At 42.9% G+C, this 21,192-nt stretch overlaps 2 protein-coding genes across 4 annotated transcripts; one reads left to right on the top strand and one right to left on the bottom strand.

Annotated features, from left to right (window-relative positions):
* Nucleotides 1-419: 419 nt before the first annotated feature.
* LRRC51 (leucine rich repeat containing 51) lies at nucleotides 420-12,842 on the top strand. Of its 3 annotated transcripts, none has more exons than XM_075198358.1 (5): nucleotides 420-667; nucleotides 9,838-9,927; nucleotides 10,601-10,806; nucleotides 11,305-11,453; nucleotides 11,797-12,842. In XM_075198358.1, exons 2-5 carry the CDS (start codon nucleotides 9,849-9,851, stop codon nucleotides 11,933-11,935), a joined length of 573 nt encoding a protein of 190 aa, XP_075054459.1. In that variant the 5' UTR covers nucleotides 420-667; nucleotides 9,838-9,848; the 3' UTR covers nucleotides 11,936-12,842. The 3 variants fall into 3 exon arrangements, with proteins under 3 accessions (XP_075054459.1, XP_075054458.1, XP_075054460.1); XM_075198357.1 differs by lacking the exon at nucleotides 420-667 and adding an exon at nucleotides 709-817; XM_075198359.1 differs by lacking the exon at nucleotides 420-667 and adding an exon at nucleotides 821-839.
* A 3,469-nt stretch (nucleotides 12,843-16,311) lies between these two features.
* LAMTOR1 (late endosomal/lysosomal adaptor, MAPK and MTOR activator 1) lies at nucleotides 16,312-19,530 on the bottom strand. Its single transcript, XM_075198356.1, has 5 exons — nucleotides 19,394-19,530; nucleotides 18,528-18,676; nucleotides 18,318-18,395; nucleotides 18,073-18,199; nucleotides 16,312-17,352 (listed from the first exon to the last, which is right to left on the bottom strand). The coding sequence occupies exons 1-5, from the start codon at nucleotides 19,433-19,435 to the stop codon at nucleotides 17,260-17,262; spliced, it is 489 nt and encodes a 162-aa protein (XP_075054457.1). The 5' UTR covers nucleotides 19,436-19,530; the 3' UTR covers nucleotides 16,312-17,259.
* Nucleotides 19,531-21,192: the final 1,662 nt, after the last annotated feature.

Below are 21,192 nucleotides of genomic sequence, written 5' to 3'. Positions count from 1 at the left end.
TCTCCGGGGGCTGTATGCTGTGCAGACCTCCATTCTCCGGGGGCCGTATGCTGTGCAGATCTCCATTCTCCGGGGGCTGTATGCTGTGCAGATCTCCATTCTCCGGGGGCCGTATGCTGTGCAGATCTCCATTCTCCGGGGGCTGTATGCTGTGCAGACCTCCATTTTCCCAGGTCCGGAGATGAAAGGATTAAAGAGAAATAATAATTTTAGTTAAACTATCTCAACTACCCTTGTTTACTTGTCCATCCTGCAGTACAGACCTCTGTTCTCTGGGGGACAGACAGATGTTGATGTGTATGTTTTTCTGGGCAGAAAGGTCTTAACTTAGACTAACAGAAGGTTCCTCCCTCCAGTGTTACCTACATGTGACACACATCATCCGGGTACTCTGTATAACCCATCATCCGGGTACTCTGTATAGATGCATCACGTGTGACATTATCAGATAATGTACATTACAGACTTTACAAAGTAAATATGTTGCTCTAGGTGTAATAATGTGATATATATATCACCATCTCCCGGGGGCTGCACAGTCTGGGGCTGTGTCCAGGATCCGCTACTGGAAGCCGTATCTCACTACACAGCGCCCGTGAGGGGGCGGGGCCAGCAGAGGGGGTGTGGCCAACACTTTATTAGTCCGCCTTCCAAGAACCACCCTGAGGTAGGTGGTGAGAGCGGGAGGTGGGTGAGGGTATAACAGGGAATCCGGGAGACGGTGTGAGGACTGTGTGACGTCACTTCCAGTCGCACCATGTGACCGCTGTGTACTGTTACCATGGAGACCACAGAGCCTGAGCCCGGCACACTGCGGGTGAGTCCTGTGTAATATAGAGGTATATGTCCTGTGTATGGTGTAATATAGAGGATTATAGTGTAATATAGAGGTACATGTCCTGTGTATGGTGTAATATAGAGGATTATAGTGTAATATAGAGGTACATGTCCTGTGTATGGTGTAATATAGAGGATTATAGTGTAATATAGAGGTACATGTCCTGTGTATGGTGTAATATAGAGGATTATAGTGTAATATAGAGGTACATGTCCTGTGTATGGTGTAATATAGAGGATTATAGTGTAATATAGAGATACATGTCCTGTGTATGGTGTAATATAGAGGATTATAGTGTAATATAGAGGTACATGTCCTGTGTATGGTGTAATATAGAGGTACATGTCCTGTGTATGGTGTAATATAGAGGTACATGTCCTGTGTATGGTGTAATATAGAGGTACATGTCCTGTGTATGGTGTAATATAGAGGATTATAGTGTAATATAGAGGTACATGTCCTGTGTATGGTGTAATATAGAGGATTATAGTGTAATATAGAGGTATATGTCCTGTGTATGGTGTAATATAGAGGATTATAGTGTAATATAGAGGTACATGTCCTGTGTATGGTGTAATATAGAGGATTATAGTGTAATATAGAGGTACATGTCCTGTGTATGGTGTAATATAGAGGATTATAGTGTAATATAGAGATACATGTCCTGTGTATGGTGTAATATAGAGGATTATAGTGTAATATAGAGGTACATGTCCTGTGTATGGTGTAATATAGAGGATTATAGTGTAATATAGAGGTACATGTCCTGTGTATGGTGTAATATAGAGGTACATGTCCTGTGTATGGTGTAATATAGAGGATTATAGTGTAATATAGAGGTACATGTCCTGTGTATGGTGTAATATAGAGGTATATGTCCTGTGTATGGTGTAATATAGAGATATATGTCCTGTGTTTGGTGTAATATAGAGGTATTGGTCCTGTGTATGGTGTAATATAGAGGTATATGTCCTGTGTATGGTGTAATATAGAGGATTATAGTGTAATATAGAGGTACATGTCCTGTGTATGGTGTAATATAGAGGATTATAGTGTAATATAGAGGTACATGTCCTGTGTATGGTGTAATATAGAGGATTATAGTGTAATATAGAGGTACATGTCCTGTGTATGGTGTAATATAGAGGATTATAGTGTAATATAGAGGTACATGTCCTGTGTATGGTGTAATATAGAGGATTATAGTGTAATATAGAGGTACATGTCCTGTGTATGGTGTAATATAGAGGATTATAGTGTAATATAGAGGTACATGTCCTGTGTATGGTGTAATATAGAGGATTATAGTGTAATATAGAGGTACATGTCCTGTGTATGGTGTAATATAGAGGATTATAGTGTAATATAGAGGTACATGTCCTGTGTATGGTGTAATATAGAGGATTATAGTGTAATATAGAGGTACATGTCCTGTGTATGGTGTAATATAGAGGATTATAGTGTAATATAGAGGTACATGTCCTGTGTATGGTGTAATATAGAGGATTATAGTGTAATATAGAGGTACATGTCCTGTGTATGGTGTAATATAGAGGATTATAGTGTAATATAGAGGTACATGTCCTGTGTATGGTGTAATATAGAGGATTATAGTGTAATATAGAGGTACATGTCCTGTGTATGGTGTAATATAGAGGATTATAGTGTAATATAGAGGTACATTTCCTGTGTATGGTGTAATATAGAGGATTATAGTGTAATATAGAGGTACATTTCCTGTGTATGGTGTAATATAGAGAATTATAGTGTAATATAGAGGTACATGTCCTGTGTATGGTGTAATATAGAGGATTATAGTGTAATATAGAGGTACATGTCCCGTGTATGGTGTAATATAGAGGTACACGTCCCGTGTATGGTGTAATATAGAGGTACACGTCCCGTGTATGGTGTAATATAGAGGTACCACGTCCCGTGTATGGTGTAATATAGAGGTACCACGTCCCGTGTATGGTGTAATATAGAGGTACCACGTCCCGTGTATGGTGTAATATAGAGGTACCACGTCCCGTGTATGGTGTAATATAGAGGTACACGTCCCGTGTATGGTGTAATATAGAGGTACACGTCCCGTGTATGGTGTAATATAGAGGTACACGTCCCGTGTATGGTGTAATATAGAGGTACCACGTCCCGTGTATGGTGTAATATAGAGGTACCACGTCCCGTGTATGGTGTAATATAGAGGTACCACGTCCCGTGTATGGTGTAATATAGAGGTACCACGTCCCGTGTATGGTGTAATATAGAGGTACCACGTCCCGTGTATGGTGTAATATAGAGGTATATGTCCCGTGTATGGTGTAATATAGAGGTATATGTCCCGTGTATGGTGTAATATAGAGGTATATGTCCTGTGTATGGTGTAATATAGAGGTATATGTCCCGTGTATGGTGTAATATAGAGGTATATAGTGTAATATAGAGGTAGACGTCCTGTGTATGGTGTAATATAGAGGTATATAGTGTAATATAGAGGTAGACGTCCTGTGTATGGTGTAATATAGAGGTATATAGTGTAATATAGAGGTAGACGTCCTGTGTATGATGTAATATAGAGGATTATAGTGTAATATAGAGGTACACGTCCTGTGTATGGTGTAATATAGAGGAATATGTCCCGTGTATGGTGTAATATAGAGGTATATAGTGTAATATAGAGGTACACGTCCTGTGTATGGTGTAATATAGAGGATTATAGTGTAATATAGAGGTACACGTCCTGTGTATGGTGTAATATAGAGGTACATGTCCTGTGTATAGTGTAATATAGAGGTATATGTCCCGTGTATGGTGTAATATAGAGGTATATAGTGTAATATAGAGGTACCACGTCCCGTGTATGGTGTAATATAGAGGTACCACGTCCCGTGTATGGTGTAATATAGAGGTACACGTGCCGTGTATGGTGTAATATAGAGGTACACGGCCCGTGTATGGTGTAATATAGAGGTACACGGCCCGTGTATGGTGTAATATAGAGGTACACGTCCCGTGTATGGTGTAATATAGAGGTACACGTCCCGTGTATGGTGTAATATAGAGGTACACGTCCCGTGTATGGTGTAATATAGAGGTACACGTCCCCTGTATGGTGTAATATAGAGGTACCACGTCCCGTGTATGGTGTAATATAGAGGTATATGTCCCGTGTATGGTGTAATATAGAGGTATATGTCCCGTGTATGGTGTAATATAGAGGTATATGTCCTGTGTATGGTGTAATATAGAGGTATATAGTGTAATATAGAGGTAGACGTCCTGTGTATGGTGTAATATAGAGGTATATAGTGTAATATAGAGGTAGACGTCCTGTGTATGGTGTAATATAGAGGTATATAGTGTAATATAGAGGTAGACGTCCTGTGTATGGTGTAATATAGAGGATTATAGTGTAATATAGAGGTACACGTCCTGTGTATGGTGTAATATATAGGAATATGTCCCGTGTATGGTGTAATATAGAGGTATATAGTGTAATATAGAGGTACACGTCCTGTGTATGGTGTAATATAGAGGATTATAGTGTAATATAGAGGTACACGTCCTGTGTATGGTGTAATATAGAGGTACATGTCCTGTGTATAGTGTAATATAGAGGTATATGTCCCGTGTATGGTGTAATATAGAGGTATATAGTGTAATATAGAGGTACACGTCCTGTGTATGGTGTAATATAGAGGTATATAGTGTAATATAGAGGTACATGTCCTGTGTATGGTGTAATATAGAGGATTATAGTGTAATATAGAGGTACATGTCCTGTGTATGGTGTAATATAGAGGTACATGTCCTGTGTATGGTGTAATATAGAGGTACATGTCCTGTGTATGGTGTAATATAGAGGTACATGTCCTGTGTATGGTGTAATATAGAGGTACATGTCCTGTGTATGGTGTAATATAGAGGTACATGTCCTGTGTATGGTGTAATATAGAGGATTATAGTGTAATATAGAGGTATATGTCCTGTGTATGGTGTAATATAGAGGATTATAGTGTAATATAGAGGTACATGTCCTGTGTATGGTGTAATATAGAGGATTATAGTGTAATATAGAGGTACATGTCCTGTGTATGGTGTAATATAGAGGATTATAGTGTAATATAGAGATACATGTCCTGTGTATGGTGTAATATAGAGGATTATAGTGTAATATAGAGGTACATGTCCTGTGTATGGTGTAATATAGAGGATTATAGTGTAATATAGAGGTACATGTCCTGTGTATGGTGTAATATAGAGGTACATGTCCTGTGTATGGTGTAATATAGAGGATTATAGTGTAATATAGAGGTACATGTCCTGTGTATGGTGTAATATAGAGGTATATGTCCTGTGTATGGTGTAATATAGAGATATATGTCCTGTGTTTGGTGTAATATAGAGGTATTGGTCCTGTGTATGGTGTAATATAGAGGATTATAGTGTAATATAGAGGTACATGTCCTGTGTATGGTGTAATATAGAGGATTATAGTGTAATATAGAGGTACATGTCCTGTGTATGGTGTAATATAGAGGATTATAGTGTAATATAGAGGTACATGTCCTGTGTATGGTGTAATATAGAGGATTATAGTGTAATATAGAGGTACATGTCCTGTGTATGGTGTAATATAGAGGATTATAGTGTAATATAGAGGTACATGTCCTGTGTATGGTGTAATATAGAGGATTATAGTGTAATATAGAGGTACATGTCCTGTGTATGGTGTAATATAGAGGATTATAGTGTAATATAGAGGTACATGTCCTGTGTATGGTGTAATATAGAGGATTATAGTGTAATATAGAGGTACATGTCCTGTGTATGGTGTAATATAGAGGATTATAGTGTAATATAGAGGTACATGTCCTGTGTATGGTGTAATATAGAGGATTATAGTGTAATATAGAGGTACATGTCCTGTGTATGGTGTAATATAGAGGATTATAGTGTAATATAGAGGTACATGTCCTGTGTATGGTGTAATATAGAGGATTATAGTGTAATATAGAGGTACATGTCCTGTGTATGGTGTAATATAGAGGATTATAGTGTAATATAGAGGTACATGTCCTGTGTATGGTGTAATATAGAGGATTATAGTGTAATATAGAGGTACATGTCCTGTGTATGGTGTAATATAGAGGATTATAGTGTAATATAGAGGTACATGTCCTGTGTATGGTGTAATATAGAGGATTATAGTGTAATATAGAGGTACATGTCCTGTGTATGGTGTAATATAGAGAATTATAGTGTAATATAGAGGTACATGTCCTGTGTATGGTGTAATATAGAGGATTATAGTGTAATATAGAGGTACATTTCCTGTGTATGGTGTAATATAGAGAATTATAGTGTAATATAGAGGTACATGTCCCGTGTATGGTGTAATATAGAGGATTATAGTGTAATATAGAGGTACACGTCCCGTGTATGGTGTAATATAGAGGTACACGTCCCGTGTATGGTGTAATATAGAGGTACACGTCCCGTGTATGGTGTAATATAGAGGTACCACGTCCCGTGTATGGTGTAATATAGAGGTACCACGTCCCGTGTATGGTGTAATATAGAGGTACCACGTCCCGTGTATGGTGTAATATAGAGGTACACGTGCCGTGTATGGTGTAATATAGAGGTACACGTCCCGTGTATGGTGTAATATAGAGGTACACGTCCCGTGTATGGTGTAATATAGAGGTACACGTCCCGTGTATGGTGTAATATAGAGGTACACGTCCCGTGTATGGTGTAATATAGAGGTACCACGTCCCGTGTATGGTGTAATATAGAGGTACCACGTCCCGTGTATGGTGTAATATAGAGGTACCACGTCCCGTGTATGGTGTAATATAGAGGTATATGTCCCGTGTATGGTGTAATATAGAGGTATATGTCCTGTGTATGGTGTAATATAGAGGTATATGTCCCGTGTATGGTGTAATATAGAGGTATATAGTGTAATATAGAGGTAGACGTCCTGTGTATGGTGTAATATAGAGATATATAGTGTAATATAGAGGTAGACGTCCTGTGTATGGTGTAATATAGAGGTATATAGTGTAATATAGAGGTAGACGTCCTGTGTATGATGTAATATAGAGGATTATAGTGTAATATAGAGGTACACGTCCTGTGTATGGTGTAATATAGAGGTACATGTCCTGTGTATAGTGTAATATAGAGGTATATGTCCCGTGTATGGTGTAATATAGAGGTATATAGTGTAATATAGAGGTACCACGTCCCGTGTATGGTGTAATATAGAGGTACCACGTCCCGTGTATGGTGTAATATAGAGGTACACGTGCCGTGTATGGTGTAATATAGAGGTACACGTCCCGTGTATGGTGTAATATAGAGGTACACGTCCCGTGTATGGTGTAATATAGAGGTACACGTCCCGTGTATGGTGTAATATAGAGGTACACGTCCCGTGTATGGTGTAATATAGAGGTACACGTCCCCTGTATGGTGTAATATAGAGGTACCACGTCCCGTGTATGGTGTAATATAGAGGTATATGTCCCGTGTATGGTGTAATATAGAGGTATATGTCCCGTGTATGGTGTAATATAGAGGTATATGTCCTGTGTATGGTGTAATATAGAGGTATATAGTGTAATATAGAGGTAGACGTCCTGTGTATGGTGTAATATAGAGGTATATAGTGTAATATAGAGGTAGACGTCCTGTGTATGGTGTAATATAGAGGTATATAGTGTAATATAGAGGTAGACGTCCTGTGTATGGTGTAATATAGAGGATTATAGTGTAATATAGAGGTACACGTCCTGTGTATGGTGTAATATATAGGAATATGTCCCGTGTATGGTGTAATATAGAGGTATATAGTGTAATATAGAGGTACACGTCCTGTGTATGGTGTAATATAGAGGATTATAGTGTAATATAGAGGTACACGTCCTGTGTATGGTGTAATATAGAGGTACATGTCCTGTGTATAGTGTAATATAGAGGTATATGTCCCGTGTATGGTGTAATATAGAGGTATATAGTGTAATATAGAGGTACACGTCCTGTGTATGGTGTAATATAGAGGTATATAGTGTAATATAGAGGTACATGTCCTGTGTATATTGTAATATAGAGGTATATGTCCTGTGTATGGTGTAATATAGAGGTACATGTCCTGTGTATGGTGTAATATAGAGGTACATGTACTGTGTATGGTGTAATATAGAGGTAGGACGTGTACCTCTATATTACACTATATACCTCTATATTACACTATACACAGGACATGTACCTCTATATTACACCATACACAGGACGTGTACCCTTATATTACACTATAATCCTCTATATTACACCATGCACAGGACGTGTACCTCTATATTACACTATATACCTCTATATTACACCATACACGGGACATATACCTCTATATTACACCATACACAGGACGTGTACCTCTATATTACACTATATGTGTATGGTGTAATATAGAGGTATAAAGTGTAATATAGAGGTACACGTCCTGTGTATGGTATAATATAGAGGTGTAATATAGATGTATACAGATGTTTCATGTAACACAGAGGTACATAGACATGTAACCTGTGTAATATATGGGAGTCTGGTATTTAGGCATCTACCCGTCTATAGTGTAATTAGAGGTAACTTAAGACAATACTTTATCAGTGTAATATAGAATTATATAAAGATTTACCTTGTCCTGGTGGATATTAGGTGATCAGGTGCTTGTCCGGTACAACCAGGCGGCACATGAGATTATTATGTAGGTGACATATATTACAGTACATGTTAACCCGTGCATGATACTCATGCATTCTAGTCAAATCAAGCTACTTAAGGTGTTAAAAAGGTTCTTGTCATGCATTTGGGCCTAGCCCAGGCCTCCTCAGGGGAAGAGCGTTACTTCCCGACGCAAGCGCCCTTTTTTAACGTGGTTTTGTCCACATGTCACCACCTCATCCTTCATCTTCATCGCCACATCCTTCATCTCCATCGTCTTACTGTTCTAAAACCTCTCGATACACAACGTTTCTGCTAAACACCTTATCGCTGTGCTCAATCAGTCTTCCTTGAAGGGCAGTATTCATAACCTGCACATTCACATCACTGCTTCTCCGTACTCGTGAAAATGCGACATACAATTGTCCATGACCAAAGACAGGCTCCGGTAAATAAATACCCACACGGTCAAGTGTTTGACCCTGTGACTTGTTAATGGTCATAGCAAATGCCGCCTTCAAAGGGAACTGCCGCCGTCTTAGCTTAAACGGCAGTCCTGTTTCGGATGGACATAAGTCAATCCGAGGTATCATCACCTTCTCTCCTTCAGCAGAGCCAGTCAAAACTTCTGCTTGTATCACATTCGTTTTCAGTGCTGTCGCTACTGATTGCACAGTCCTCTCTTAACATTCAGATTTCTCAATAGCATAATTATGCTTCCAACTTTTAATCTTAATCGTAAATTTAGCCTTTACTACCCCTCCCACGGGGGGAAGGGGGGATGATGGAAGTTAACTGACTTCACTATTATAATTTTTTTTGTCAAATAATGTCAGTATACCAAATTTCAGGTCAATTGGATGAGCCCTTTCTGAGAAAATAGTTTTTTCCACACACACACTAACACACGCCGCTAGGTTTATATATATTAGATTATATTGTTAGAATATACTGCCGTTATAAAGCTTGCGAGCAGCCTTTTCAACTCTTTGTCCGTTTTACCCAGTTTGTTCATTAGTTTACTATGTTTGTCCCCAATTGTAAAGCGCTACGGAATATGTTGGCGCTATATAAATTGATGATGATGATACATCATATATAGCAGTACATGATATAGGTGTAATATACAAGTTAATAGTGAATACAGGTGTGATTCCTGTTATAACCCATGAGCAAAGTTTGGGGATATATTACACTGGATGTGTTCTGTACTCTCTCATACGTATGTATATGACGTCTGCAGTAAAACATGTTCCTCTTGCTTTCAGTCACCCCCAAGATGAGTAAACACCGTGACGCCGATTCCCAGCTGGGCCCCCCAGTAGATCTGGCGTTCAAATGCATCAATTCCATGGAAGGTAACGGGGTAACGCGTCGCTCCTCATTCCTAAATTATGGTCTGCAAACCACAGGGAACAAATACAACACGCACACATACACCAGACATACATTGTTCACGCACATCTGTACACATCCGTGTGCAGATTCAGCAGTGTACCAATGAGAACTCACAGGTCAGATAGCTGAGACTGCAGACACCTGAGATCTTGTGATATCAGTGAATCAGACAGTGCCAGCAAGTCTGCCAAGCTGTCAGTCCCTCCCTCCTGGCGTGGCAGCCTGCTGCAGAGGGCTGACAGACATATCTAGCTATGTATGAACCTGTCAGGTATATTATCCAGCTCAGTAATACACAGCCTGTCATACATGTGGATGTTATTTTGCTTTTAAAGGCTGTCCTATAATCACAGCGGAGGCTGCCATTGTGGGCTGATCCACTATTCATTCCCTCGGATCTAGTGATACCGCAGAGGCACAAACAATGAGCCTCACTAATGTCACTAGTTCTTGGCAGATTGATTCCCTGCACTCCCATGAATGTTGGACCTTCCCACAAATGGCAGCCACCAGTGTCGGTTAATGACTAATACACTTTAACCTTCCAAAGTGTTGGAGGGAACCAGTAACGTCACATAGGTCGCAGCCTGTGACCACAGCCTGTTGTATTACGCTCTATGCCCCCCCCCACAGATGTACTGCAAGAAGATCCCCGCCAGGGTCCGAAACCCTTAAAGCGATGTGAGAATGGGAAGCTGCTCAGCCAAGCCCTGCGGCTCAACAATAACACCCTGACGGACCTCCATGGCTTCGGAGAGATGGTGGAGACGCTGTTCAGTGAGCCGTCGCGTCTCTGCTGGATAGACCTGTCCTTTAATGACCTTCCCAACATCGACCCCGTGAGTGACGCTCAGTACTTCATACGGTCACTGGGTAATAAGTGGGACTGTACGTTAGTTATAGCACAATCACCGTCACCCCATATACTACCATCGTTGTCTTCCTAATATTAGTAAGTAAAAAATGACCCAGGCGACATATATTTTTATTCTGTTAAAATGATGACTTCTCTGTTAGATAATAGTGAGGACTAACAATAAAATACTGGAAAACAGGTTATTAAAAGTGTTTTAGGAACAAATGACTAGTTGACATATAGGCTGTTGTTGATATATTACATTATAAAACATTTTCGTATAGCCAGTGGAATTAGACTGGTTTTGGGTAAGATGCAGCCCTGCAACAAGTGACGTCACAGTTTATTGGTTCCGCATACAAGATGGCCGCCTCCACGGTGTATAGGCCGTGGGCTCGCTTTAGCAGACTTATATTGGAGGTGAAGTTATGACCTGTGGTTTCCTGACTCAACTGATGGATTGAGGGTTTTCATTGGACAGGTGCTGACTACCTACCGTCACCTGTCTGTCCTCAACCTACATGGTAACAGCATCGGTCAGCTGGGCCAAGTGGATAAACTGGCAGCTCTGCCCAACCTCAAGAGCCTCACCCTGCATGGTAACCCCATAGAGGCGGAGAAAGGGTACAGGTGAGCGCCCATGTCCATCTCCTATAAATTATACCTTTATTATGGTGATGTCGTTATCTGTAACCAACACTATATATTACAGTAACTCTGTCCTGAAATAATATTACCCTCAGACGTCATAGAAGAGTCCCTGCAGTTCTGCAAAAATCACCCTTCGGGTGTTGGAAACCCTGGATAGTCTAAATCCAAACAGCGCTGTGTTCTAGGCAGACCGAGTACATACAAACTCCAAACCAATTGCACCCGTGGCCTCTTCCTTTATGTGGACCTTTGGTGCTTACATCATTCTGTGACCCAAAACAATGTCTTCTACACACCTGACCTATTTCCTCTATCACCACAGGTCCTACATTCTGTCCGTCCTGACGAACCTCAAGACCCTGGACTTCAGCGCTGTCACCAAAGAAGACAGAGTCAGCGCTGAGGTCTGGAAACGGATGAACGTGAAGCCCAAGCGTGTCAAGAGGCCTAAGAAAGAATAATGCCCCACAGCCAGTCACATGACCGGTCAGAGCTGCAGTGATTGGACGATATCACTCGTATTTTACCACTAAACATGGCTGCCATGTGGCCTCAGAGAGCCCTTTAACACAACCCTCCCTTCTGGGAACTGGGATAAAAGACCTAACCTGGAGACTGTCCTATAGTAACTCTGTCTTGGGGGACATTTACTAATAAGATTACATCTATATATAAGTATATGGGGGCGGGGGGGGGGGGGGGGTAGTAGTGTCCTCACACCCCCAGGGACTGTGGGTCCTAGTGACATATAACCTCAGATTAGCAAGCTGCTGTCTCTGGATCACCCTTTCTCTGACATGATCCGGGCTTGGGGCAGATTCCTGGAGATAGAACCTCCATGTTTAGTGAGATGTCCGCACATACGGGGCAGGGATGGGAGTCCTGGGTTTATATCAGTGAAGACATAGAAGAGCCGGTGGTGACACGGATACGTCTGAGGCCGCCAGCAGTGTGTGGGACACGACACGTGAGCCTGGTCCATTACTAGCGGTTTATCCTGCTCCGCTCTGAGGAAATAAATGGCTCATACAATGCGTTCTCAGGAGTGTGTTCCTGTGACAGTTCCACTTCTATATTAAGGTCCCGGAGGTGGTTGATGAGCTGCTGAGCAGTTGTCTCCTATAACGGGCTCCATATAGTCAATAGAACTGCACTCTGTCTGATGTTCACATCCCCCCACCCCCCCGAAAACAGCCTTATCCCGAACACCCCCAGCTCTGTCATCTTCCTGAGCCAGTTATCAGCCCCAGCCTGGGACTAGTCACTTTGTATTATTATTATACGGGTTACATGTCCAGACACCTGCAGCATATTATACTGGCATTATCTTGTCTTTATAAGGAATAAACTGTCTGTATGCAAAAGTAACATTGTATCAATCATATATAGAACTTGTATTAATATGGGGCACACATACTAAATCCACAATCCCACCACAACATGGATATGTATTATATAGTATAATGTTATACACGCAATTAATTCACTGGCTTTTACATGCACTGCTAAAGCTGTGATACATAGAAGGTATAGTGAGTGATTGCTAGTTCTGTGTTTTCATGCAAACACCAAGGATGAAGGTCAGCTTATAAATGTGAGTTACATTTTCCTGACGTCTGTTATTATATTGTTATTTTTGCACCTCTATTGCTCCAATCGGCAGCGGTCAGCCCAGCCTTAACCCCTAGGGGAGGGGTACCTTGTAATCCTATCAGAGATTATTTTTGGGATAAAGGTAGTTATATTATAAAACACACAGAGGTGAAGACACACTGCACACAGTCCTGTATACGTTATATTCCTCTGCACAATACGAGTTCTAGCTCCAGGGATGGTGCTACTGGCCTCTCGTTGTCTTAGACCAAGCAGGGGATTGGGAAAGTGTAGGAATTAAATTATAATGTTCTTGTTTTTAGGAGGCGGTGCACAGACACTGAGCTGTGGTTATAATGCACAGTCTGATAAATAATGGCATCATCCAGGAATCTGATTTGACCGATACCCACAGTTATTATACTGGTGCAGCAATGGGGTTAATGAAGACCGTTGGAGAGACAGGAAGAGGTTTCGTGGCCTCACTGAGATCAGACGGTGTCTCAACTCTTCCTGATAGAAAACCCCTGTTGTGACTGTGGACAGATCACAGTGATATCTGATTATTACAAGATATAACCACAGCTGCATATACAGAGGACAAGCTGAGCCGCTGGTACTCCTGTCCACACAGGACCACTTGTAAATGACAACATCCCAATTGTCCAACAAGGAGCACTCTGCCCACACACACAACAGACACGTCGTCACACAACGGAGGTTTCCAAACAATCATTTAGATATGATTGTGTGATTGTTACCTACACTCATAAATATGATTTCATGATAAAGAGAAACACAGGTTACCTGTAAGACATGTTTTTCTGTTTTCCTTAGGGTTGTGATTCAAGCTATTAATGATTCAGTTTGACAAGTGTCATACAATTACCGTGGCAAGCAGTCACATGACATGAGTATTTGGAACATATGTCCTCTCAGCACAATCCCCAGCTCCCCCTCTGCTGTCATGTGACCACTGAGGAGCTCTGTGACTGACTGGCTCAGACTCAGCAGGTCACACTCCTCAGAAACAAGCTTGAGAGCTGAACCACAAAGGTGATCCAGCTGAGACATGGTGGTAGCAATCGTCATTCTACCAGTTATTTCCAAATAGAAAACTGAATTATAGGAGGACAAAAGGAGTATCAGCTTTATGTTACAAAGGTACAAAACTTGCCATTTAGAAAGACCACACCTTAATCTGTGATCGGTCTCGCAAAACTTTACATGTGCTTAGACCATTCCTAGATCTCTTCCATTTTTCTACTAAACAATTTTACTTGCCTGAGTGCAAATAATTGATGTTATATTTATATACAAGGAGCTGGGATTTCAATAAAGACTAAGGGCTTCATTTAGAGTCGGACGCAATGTACGTCTTAGACTTACATGAAAGAGTGGGAGTGTGCCACAGCTTGGTAGGGTATTACGAGTGGCATGCAAACTCAGCTGCGTCCCACTCGTAATACCCTACCAAGCTGCAACCAGTTCCTGCAACTACTTGCACCACCTAGTGCCTGCCGCACTTTTTTTAGTCTTGTTTGACGTGTGTTCCGCCTGCATCTTGATCCGACAGGGTAGTTTTTGTGGGTAGATGCCCATAGTATCTGAATTATTCAGTCACGCCTACATAACTCTGTGTTCCACCCTTTCCCTCGTACTGAGACTCAAGCTGTTGCAGTGTACACTGCGTCTGAAAAGCAGACAGAACTGCAGGGAACTCCTCCTCCTCCCCCTACACACGCACTGTTCATCTGGCAGAGAGAAAAGGACAGCCTACCATACGCCAATCCTTCAGCTAAGCCAGTGATGGCTAACCTGACACTCCAGGTGTTGTGAAACTACAAGCCCCAGCATGCTTTGCCAGTAGATAACTAGCTGATAGCTGGCAAAGCATGCTGGGGATTGTAGTTTCACAACACCTGGAGTGTCACTGGTTAGCCATCACTGAGCTAAGCAGCTCTCTCCACCAACGCATCATACTCCTAGCGATGCTTATTCGCCCGGCATGTTGACGTAGAGTAGGGGGAGGATGACTGGCGCATACTAATTGTACTGGACCCTCTGTTACTACAAATGACCGACAGCTGTATACAGTGTGTGTGTGATGCAGGCATACTGCCGTCTTATAGAGACATTAGATAGGAAAGAAAGCAGAATTTTACAAATGTGTAATCATTCAGATCAGTTCATGCACCAGCAGAGCTTACACTCTTCTCTACATCACAATGTACAAAGGTTCCCAGCACAGAGGTATCCTCACCAATGTGCCAGCCGGCTGCCCGTGTCCATCCTCCCTCTCAGCTTAATGAAAAGGGTATAGTGGCGACAGCAGCCCAGGTGGCTGGAACCAGAAAATAGCTGGAGAGGAGGTATAGTACAGGGGTGTCCAACCTTTTAGCTTCCCTGAGCCACATTTACAGGCGGGCCGGACAACCCTGGTATAGTACAAAGTCACTTTTCTACTCAGTTTAGTTTTAAAGGTTAATTGTGCAAAATATAACCCCCATCTTATGTGTATTTTATATATACACAACCTGTACTGAAACTGCTGCCATCCTTACTACTCATCTGTTTCATTATATATATTAATTGTGAGCTCTTGTCACACTGTTGTGTACCCAGATCTGACGCCAGATCTCTCCTAGAGGGTGAACACCCATGGCTGTGTTGCCCCTCTACCTGGTAGAGTGAGGTTAGCTGGCTCTCTGACAATTACTCAACTGGGAGGATGGAGGGCAGCTCACAACAGACTGCGTTAGGACTCCATGTACAAGAGCACATAGTTACTGCTATAAGCACATTTTTTATTGCATTTCACTACAAAAATGAGAAGAGGAAGGATAGTCAAAAAGTTTAAGAAAAAATAAATAAGATATCTTTTATGCCAAATCTAGTGTGTATTCCACCTTTTGCATAGTTTCTTGGTCCTAAGAAACAGAAGAGGTGATAATATTTTTAAATGGTTTATTCCAACCACAAAGCAATAGCAAAAATTAAAAACCAGCACGGGCATCCTTTTAACTGGAAGATGACAATTAAAACCAATAATGGATGTCCTCTCATTTGTATTGTAAGTTTTCTCCTCTCACCCCCCTATTTTATATGTAACTTGGAACTGACTTCCCACTCCCATCATAGCCCTGTGTCACTGGCAGGAAGTCAGGGTCCATCGTGCTTACTGAGACGGCTGCTTCTACGCTCACTGACTGCGACTGATAGGAACAAACAGGACACGCTGAAATCAGAGGAATAAATTTAATCTCCAGTGTCAGGAAATAAGGAAATAATAAAAAAGGTAAAACAGAAGGGATGCCAAGGATAAATTCCAAACGGTTCATCTTACATTGATTAGATACAATTATGTCGGATTTTTATAAAAGGAAACAAAAATATTCAGATTCATCCATTCGATTTACTTGGCAGTTGATTAAACCTTGTGAACTGTTACAGTTTGTTTACTGTGAATATCTCAGGGCACTGTAATAGCAGACAAGCAACACAGAAAGATGTAATGAAACTTAAAAAGTGGACCTATTATACACCCACAGGGGAGGCAGCCATTGTGATGTCAGTAGCTGGGCGAGCGATACTATGCACAATGGCTGCTTTCAGCGCATGTAGATAATAGATCCACATGGGAAGATACCACAATTGGTGAAGTGCCTCCACGCTATGGGGAAAGCAGAAGGTGCTGGTTAGACAGGAACAGATTTGTGCAGTATCCACGTCAGTGAATGGGAACGCCGGGGCAGGGAAATATCAGATTACAGTGAATGCTCACAGACATCACGTCACGTAGAACCTTCTCCAATAATTCTGGGGTCTCGGTCACTGAACGCATCTGTGACAATATGTGCAGTGAAATTATGACTTTATTACATTATTTTTAGCACTCTACCCAGCTATCTATACCAAAATCTACTGTTGCTTCAACTGGCAAGAGGCCGACAGGAGAGGGTTAACTAACCCCTGTGCGTTCTCGCTAATCAGTAAACCTCATGATCTGTACAAGATCCTGCAGAGCCGCACACACATTGACCAGCGCAGGAGGAGAGTCCGATGTCCTGGGGGTGACGGGAGGAGCACACAGGGGTCCGCAGCGAGACTGTGCAGGGCGTTAGGGGGAGACGAGTGCTTCCAAGGGAACCAGAAGACAGTGGGAGAGAGGGGAGAAAGGAGCGCAGAGATTTTATGGAATCCCAAACTGTACAACGAGATCCTCCTTGGCATCCACGCGGATCTGTGAAAGTGCACTGAAGGCGTAAGCTGCTATCTTTGAAACCTGAAACAGATCGGAAGTGCGAATTAACAGGCACCCAAATCAGCGCTTCTAAATTCTACCATACTACATGGAGAATCCGGAACCTTAAACTTCGGCTATTGCAGATCGATTTCTTTACTTCAAACACTAAGAACTGTTCATATATAAAGAGATCTTCAGAACAGTACCCTGAGCCCTCCCTCCTTCATATATATCTGCATTTATGTCATGAAAACACATGTATTATTCCAAACGTATTACAGATATCACTCTGCAATGTGGCTCTTCCTCTTAGTATATTAGATCATGTGTTTTATACACTGCAAGTGTCACTGGTCTCCATGAAGAGATTTAGGGCTAGATTTACTAAGCTGCAGGATTGAAAAAGTGGGGATGTTGCCTATAGCAACCAATCAGATTCTAGCTGTCATTTTGTAGACAGTACTAAATAAATGAAAGCTAGAATCTGATTGGTTGCTATAGGCAACATCCCCACTTTTTCAAACCCGCAGCTTAGTAAATCTAGCCCTTAGTCATCTTACACAATTACAACAACCCTTACAGTTTTGCAATAAAATGTTTTAAAAAGGATTAAAAAAAAAAACAACAAAAAAACGCTGTTGCCACTAATGATAACCAGTCAATTGCCAATAATTGCTTTGTCCTCAGTTCCAGAAATTGAGAGTTTATTTCCACAGACTAGAGATGAGTTAGTGATCCCTACCCATACACCCTCATTACCTGCTGTATATCTGCGTAAGACACGGGGTCGCTGGCAAGTATTTGGTGTGGCTGGGCCGTTAGCGAGGGTAGAGGGGGCACTTTCTTCCAGTGTGTCAGATTACTGCTGAGTTTTGCTAGTCTGGTACTGGAAAGTAAGATATGAGGAGAACAGGAGACCTGAATGTAATGTACAAAGTCCTGTAAATAAAAAACAAATCACCCAAATTAAACAAGTTCCCGACTGCTTCCAGCCCCTGACTTACCTATACTGCTTTGCCCTGTCCATACATTCATGCTGTTCCATCCCCTGGGATTCTACAGCCGATACATCAATAATATTCCTATGAAGAGAAAAGGATTACAAATTACAATATAGTTTGTCAGATATTCAGAGACACAAGCAGCAGCCCACTTCCCCCACAGATAAAGGTGTGGGTGGTTCTGTGGAAGGAAGGAGCTCGGGTCAGACATACTGTGCTGTCCTGGCCAGGATACGTGACAGCAGGGCCTGTTCATCTGTCCGAGCCGCTGGGTTGTTAGTAGAATTGGGTTCCGATCCATTTGGCGTTCTGTTGGGAAGGTTTTGGTTGGGGGGTAACAGATGTTCTCTTTCACCCTGGTCCTAGGAGGTAAGATGAGAGCAAAAATAAAGTTTGGTGCACAATACAGATATCAGGGAAGCCCATACAAGCTGAAATACACACAGACTTTACTACGTCGTACAAAGATCAATGTACTCTAACCTGCCTGCAGAGTTCTGATAAACAGAGGGAAGAGATGGCAGCTGTGTGATAGATAATGAAACCAAAATTATTTTCCTTATTTAATTCTGTGTGCAGCACGGTGGCTCGGTGGTTAGCACTGCTGCCTTATAGCACTGGGGTCACGCGTTCAATTCCCAACCATGGATTTATCTGTGTGGAGTTTGTATGTTCTCCACATGTTTGAGTATATCAGCTACAGTGCTGCCCATATAAATGTAGTTGTATATCTACCTCTGACCTGTCATGTACAGTCAGTGCACAAGTACACACTGGATGCAGATATACAGGTGGTCAAATACTACACACTACATTCAGCTGGATCCCTGAAACCTAATCAGCCGCCTGTAACACTGTGTGTGGGCAAACTCAGACTTAATATTCAGGCGAGAACAAACTAAAGTCTCACCTCCCTCCCCCCACTCTAATATATATATACACACACTGCCAGGACCACACCTAACCCCACACCCACACACTACACACTACACACTACACACTACCAGGACTCTCTCCTCTCCACAGCCCACACGCCGCACCACCCCCAGGACCCCCCACACCCCTCGCCCGGCTCTCACCCCCTTCCCGGTCTCGGCCTCCCCGCTGTAGCAGCAGCCCATGTCCGGTCAGGACTAGCTCGGTAACACCAACAACCCTTCTCCGTCACATGACCAGAGGGGGAAGGTTACCACTTCCGCTTCCGGGAGAGGGGAAAAATCACGGGACTGTTACCATGGTGACCGGCAGCTGCTGCGTGACACTCACCCTGCAGAGCCCCGCCCCTCTGTACAGAGCTCCGCCCACTATACACAGAGCCCTCCCTTCTATACAGAGCCCCGCCCACTATATACAGAGCCCCACCCACTCCTCTATGTCACCCCCACAGTGACCCTGTGATATTATACATGTATATTATCTACACTGAGCATTGTATAGAAGACACAGGTACATGTTACTGAGCCCCACCAGGCCCCCACACTGGTACCATGAGGTGATACTGAGCCCCACCAGGCCCCCACGTGTGGTGATACTGAGCCCCTCTAGACCCCCACACTGGTACCATGAGGTGATACTGAGCCCCACCAGGCCCCCACGTGTGGTGATACTGAGCCCCTCTAGGCCCCCACACTGGTACCATGAGGTGATACTGAGCCCCACCAGGCCCCCACACTGGTACCATGAGGTGATACTGAGCCCCACCAGGCCCCCACACTGGTACCATGAGGTGATACTGAGCCCCACCAGGCCCCCACACTGGTACCATGAGGTGATACTGAGCCCCACCAGGCCCCCACACTGGTACCATGAGGTGATACTGAGCCCCACCAGGCCCTGACTATATGCTGAACGTGATGAACCTCTCTAACCACAAGACCACTGATACCAGATAACTGTACAAGTCCCTCTGGATGTATAATAACCATACTGTGCATTACATCTCAGGTCTAGGAGTGAATGTGAGCTTAGTATAAACATACAGGACAGGAACAGACTCTGACAATTACATCATCCAGCGGTCAGAACAGGGAAGTGGCACTGAGCAGTGTCTGTAAGATCAGAATAATACAGAACTACTGTGCACAGTATGATCGCACTATATCAATAAGAATAAACAAGTCAATGACATTCTGTATACAGAACACATATATAGATCTGCTGTGCACCGCGGTCCATGGAGATAATGCATGGCAGATGCAGAGGGTCAGTTCCCTCCTCCCCATCTCCCTGCATCGGGGACCACATCATCATCACCATTTATTTATATAGCGCCACTAATTCCGCAGCACTGTACAGAGAACTCACTCACATCAGTCCCTGCCCCATTGGGGCTTACAGTCTAATTTCCCTAACACACAGACATGTGGAAGCGGGGGAGCGCTGGGTGGTGCTTCCACTCGGCAGACAAGCTGTGCGGCCGCGAGCCAATCACGGCTCCCGGCCGCGATGACGTCACCAGCGGGCGACACGCCTACATGTTCAGTGGTCGGCGGAGCTGCAGGAGAGAAGGCCTGCACCAGCGACGTGGAAGACAGAAGGCATCGGCGGAAGTCCAGATAGAGAGCCCTTGTCTGGACTACAAGCTAACCTGTCTGGTAAAGACAGAGCGTAGCAGGAGGCAAGCGGTGAGTCCCGGCGGCCAGCGCTAAGAGGACAGAAAAGGAGCTACGCGGACGTAGCGAGCAGGGGACTTAGACCAGGTAAGACCCCAGTGGGGACCACCTCTCCCGGGCCCACGCCCGCATTCTATCCGCCTCTCTTCACTCAGGCACAAGGCCCTACTCCCTTCGGCATTAGGTCCGTGCTTAAGCTAGGTAGCGCACAGTAGGTAAACAGTCAGGCACTGTACCCCCATCAGGGCACAAGGCCCTTACTTCGT

The sequence above is a fragment of the Mixophyes fleayi genome, chromosome 2, assembly GCF_038048845.1.
Source record: "Mixophyes fleayi isolate aMixFle1 chromosome 2, aMixFle1.hap1, whole genome shotgun sequence".
NCBI lineage: Eukaryota > Metazoa > Chordata > Amphibia > Anura > Limnodynastidae > Mixophyes > Mixophyes fleayi.
This window is presented reverse-complemented; position numbering and strand designations above follow the sequence as displayed.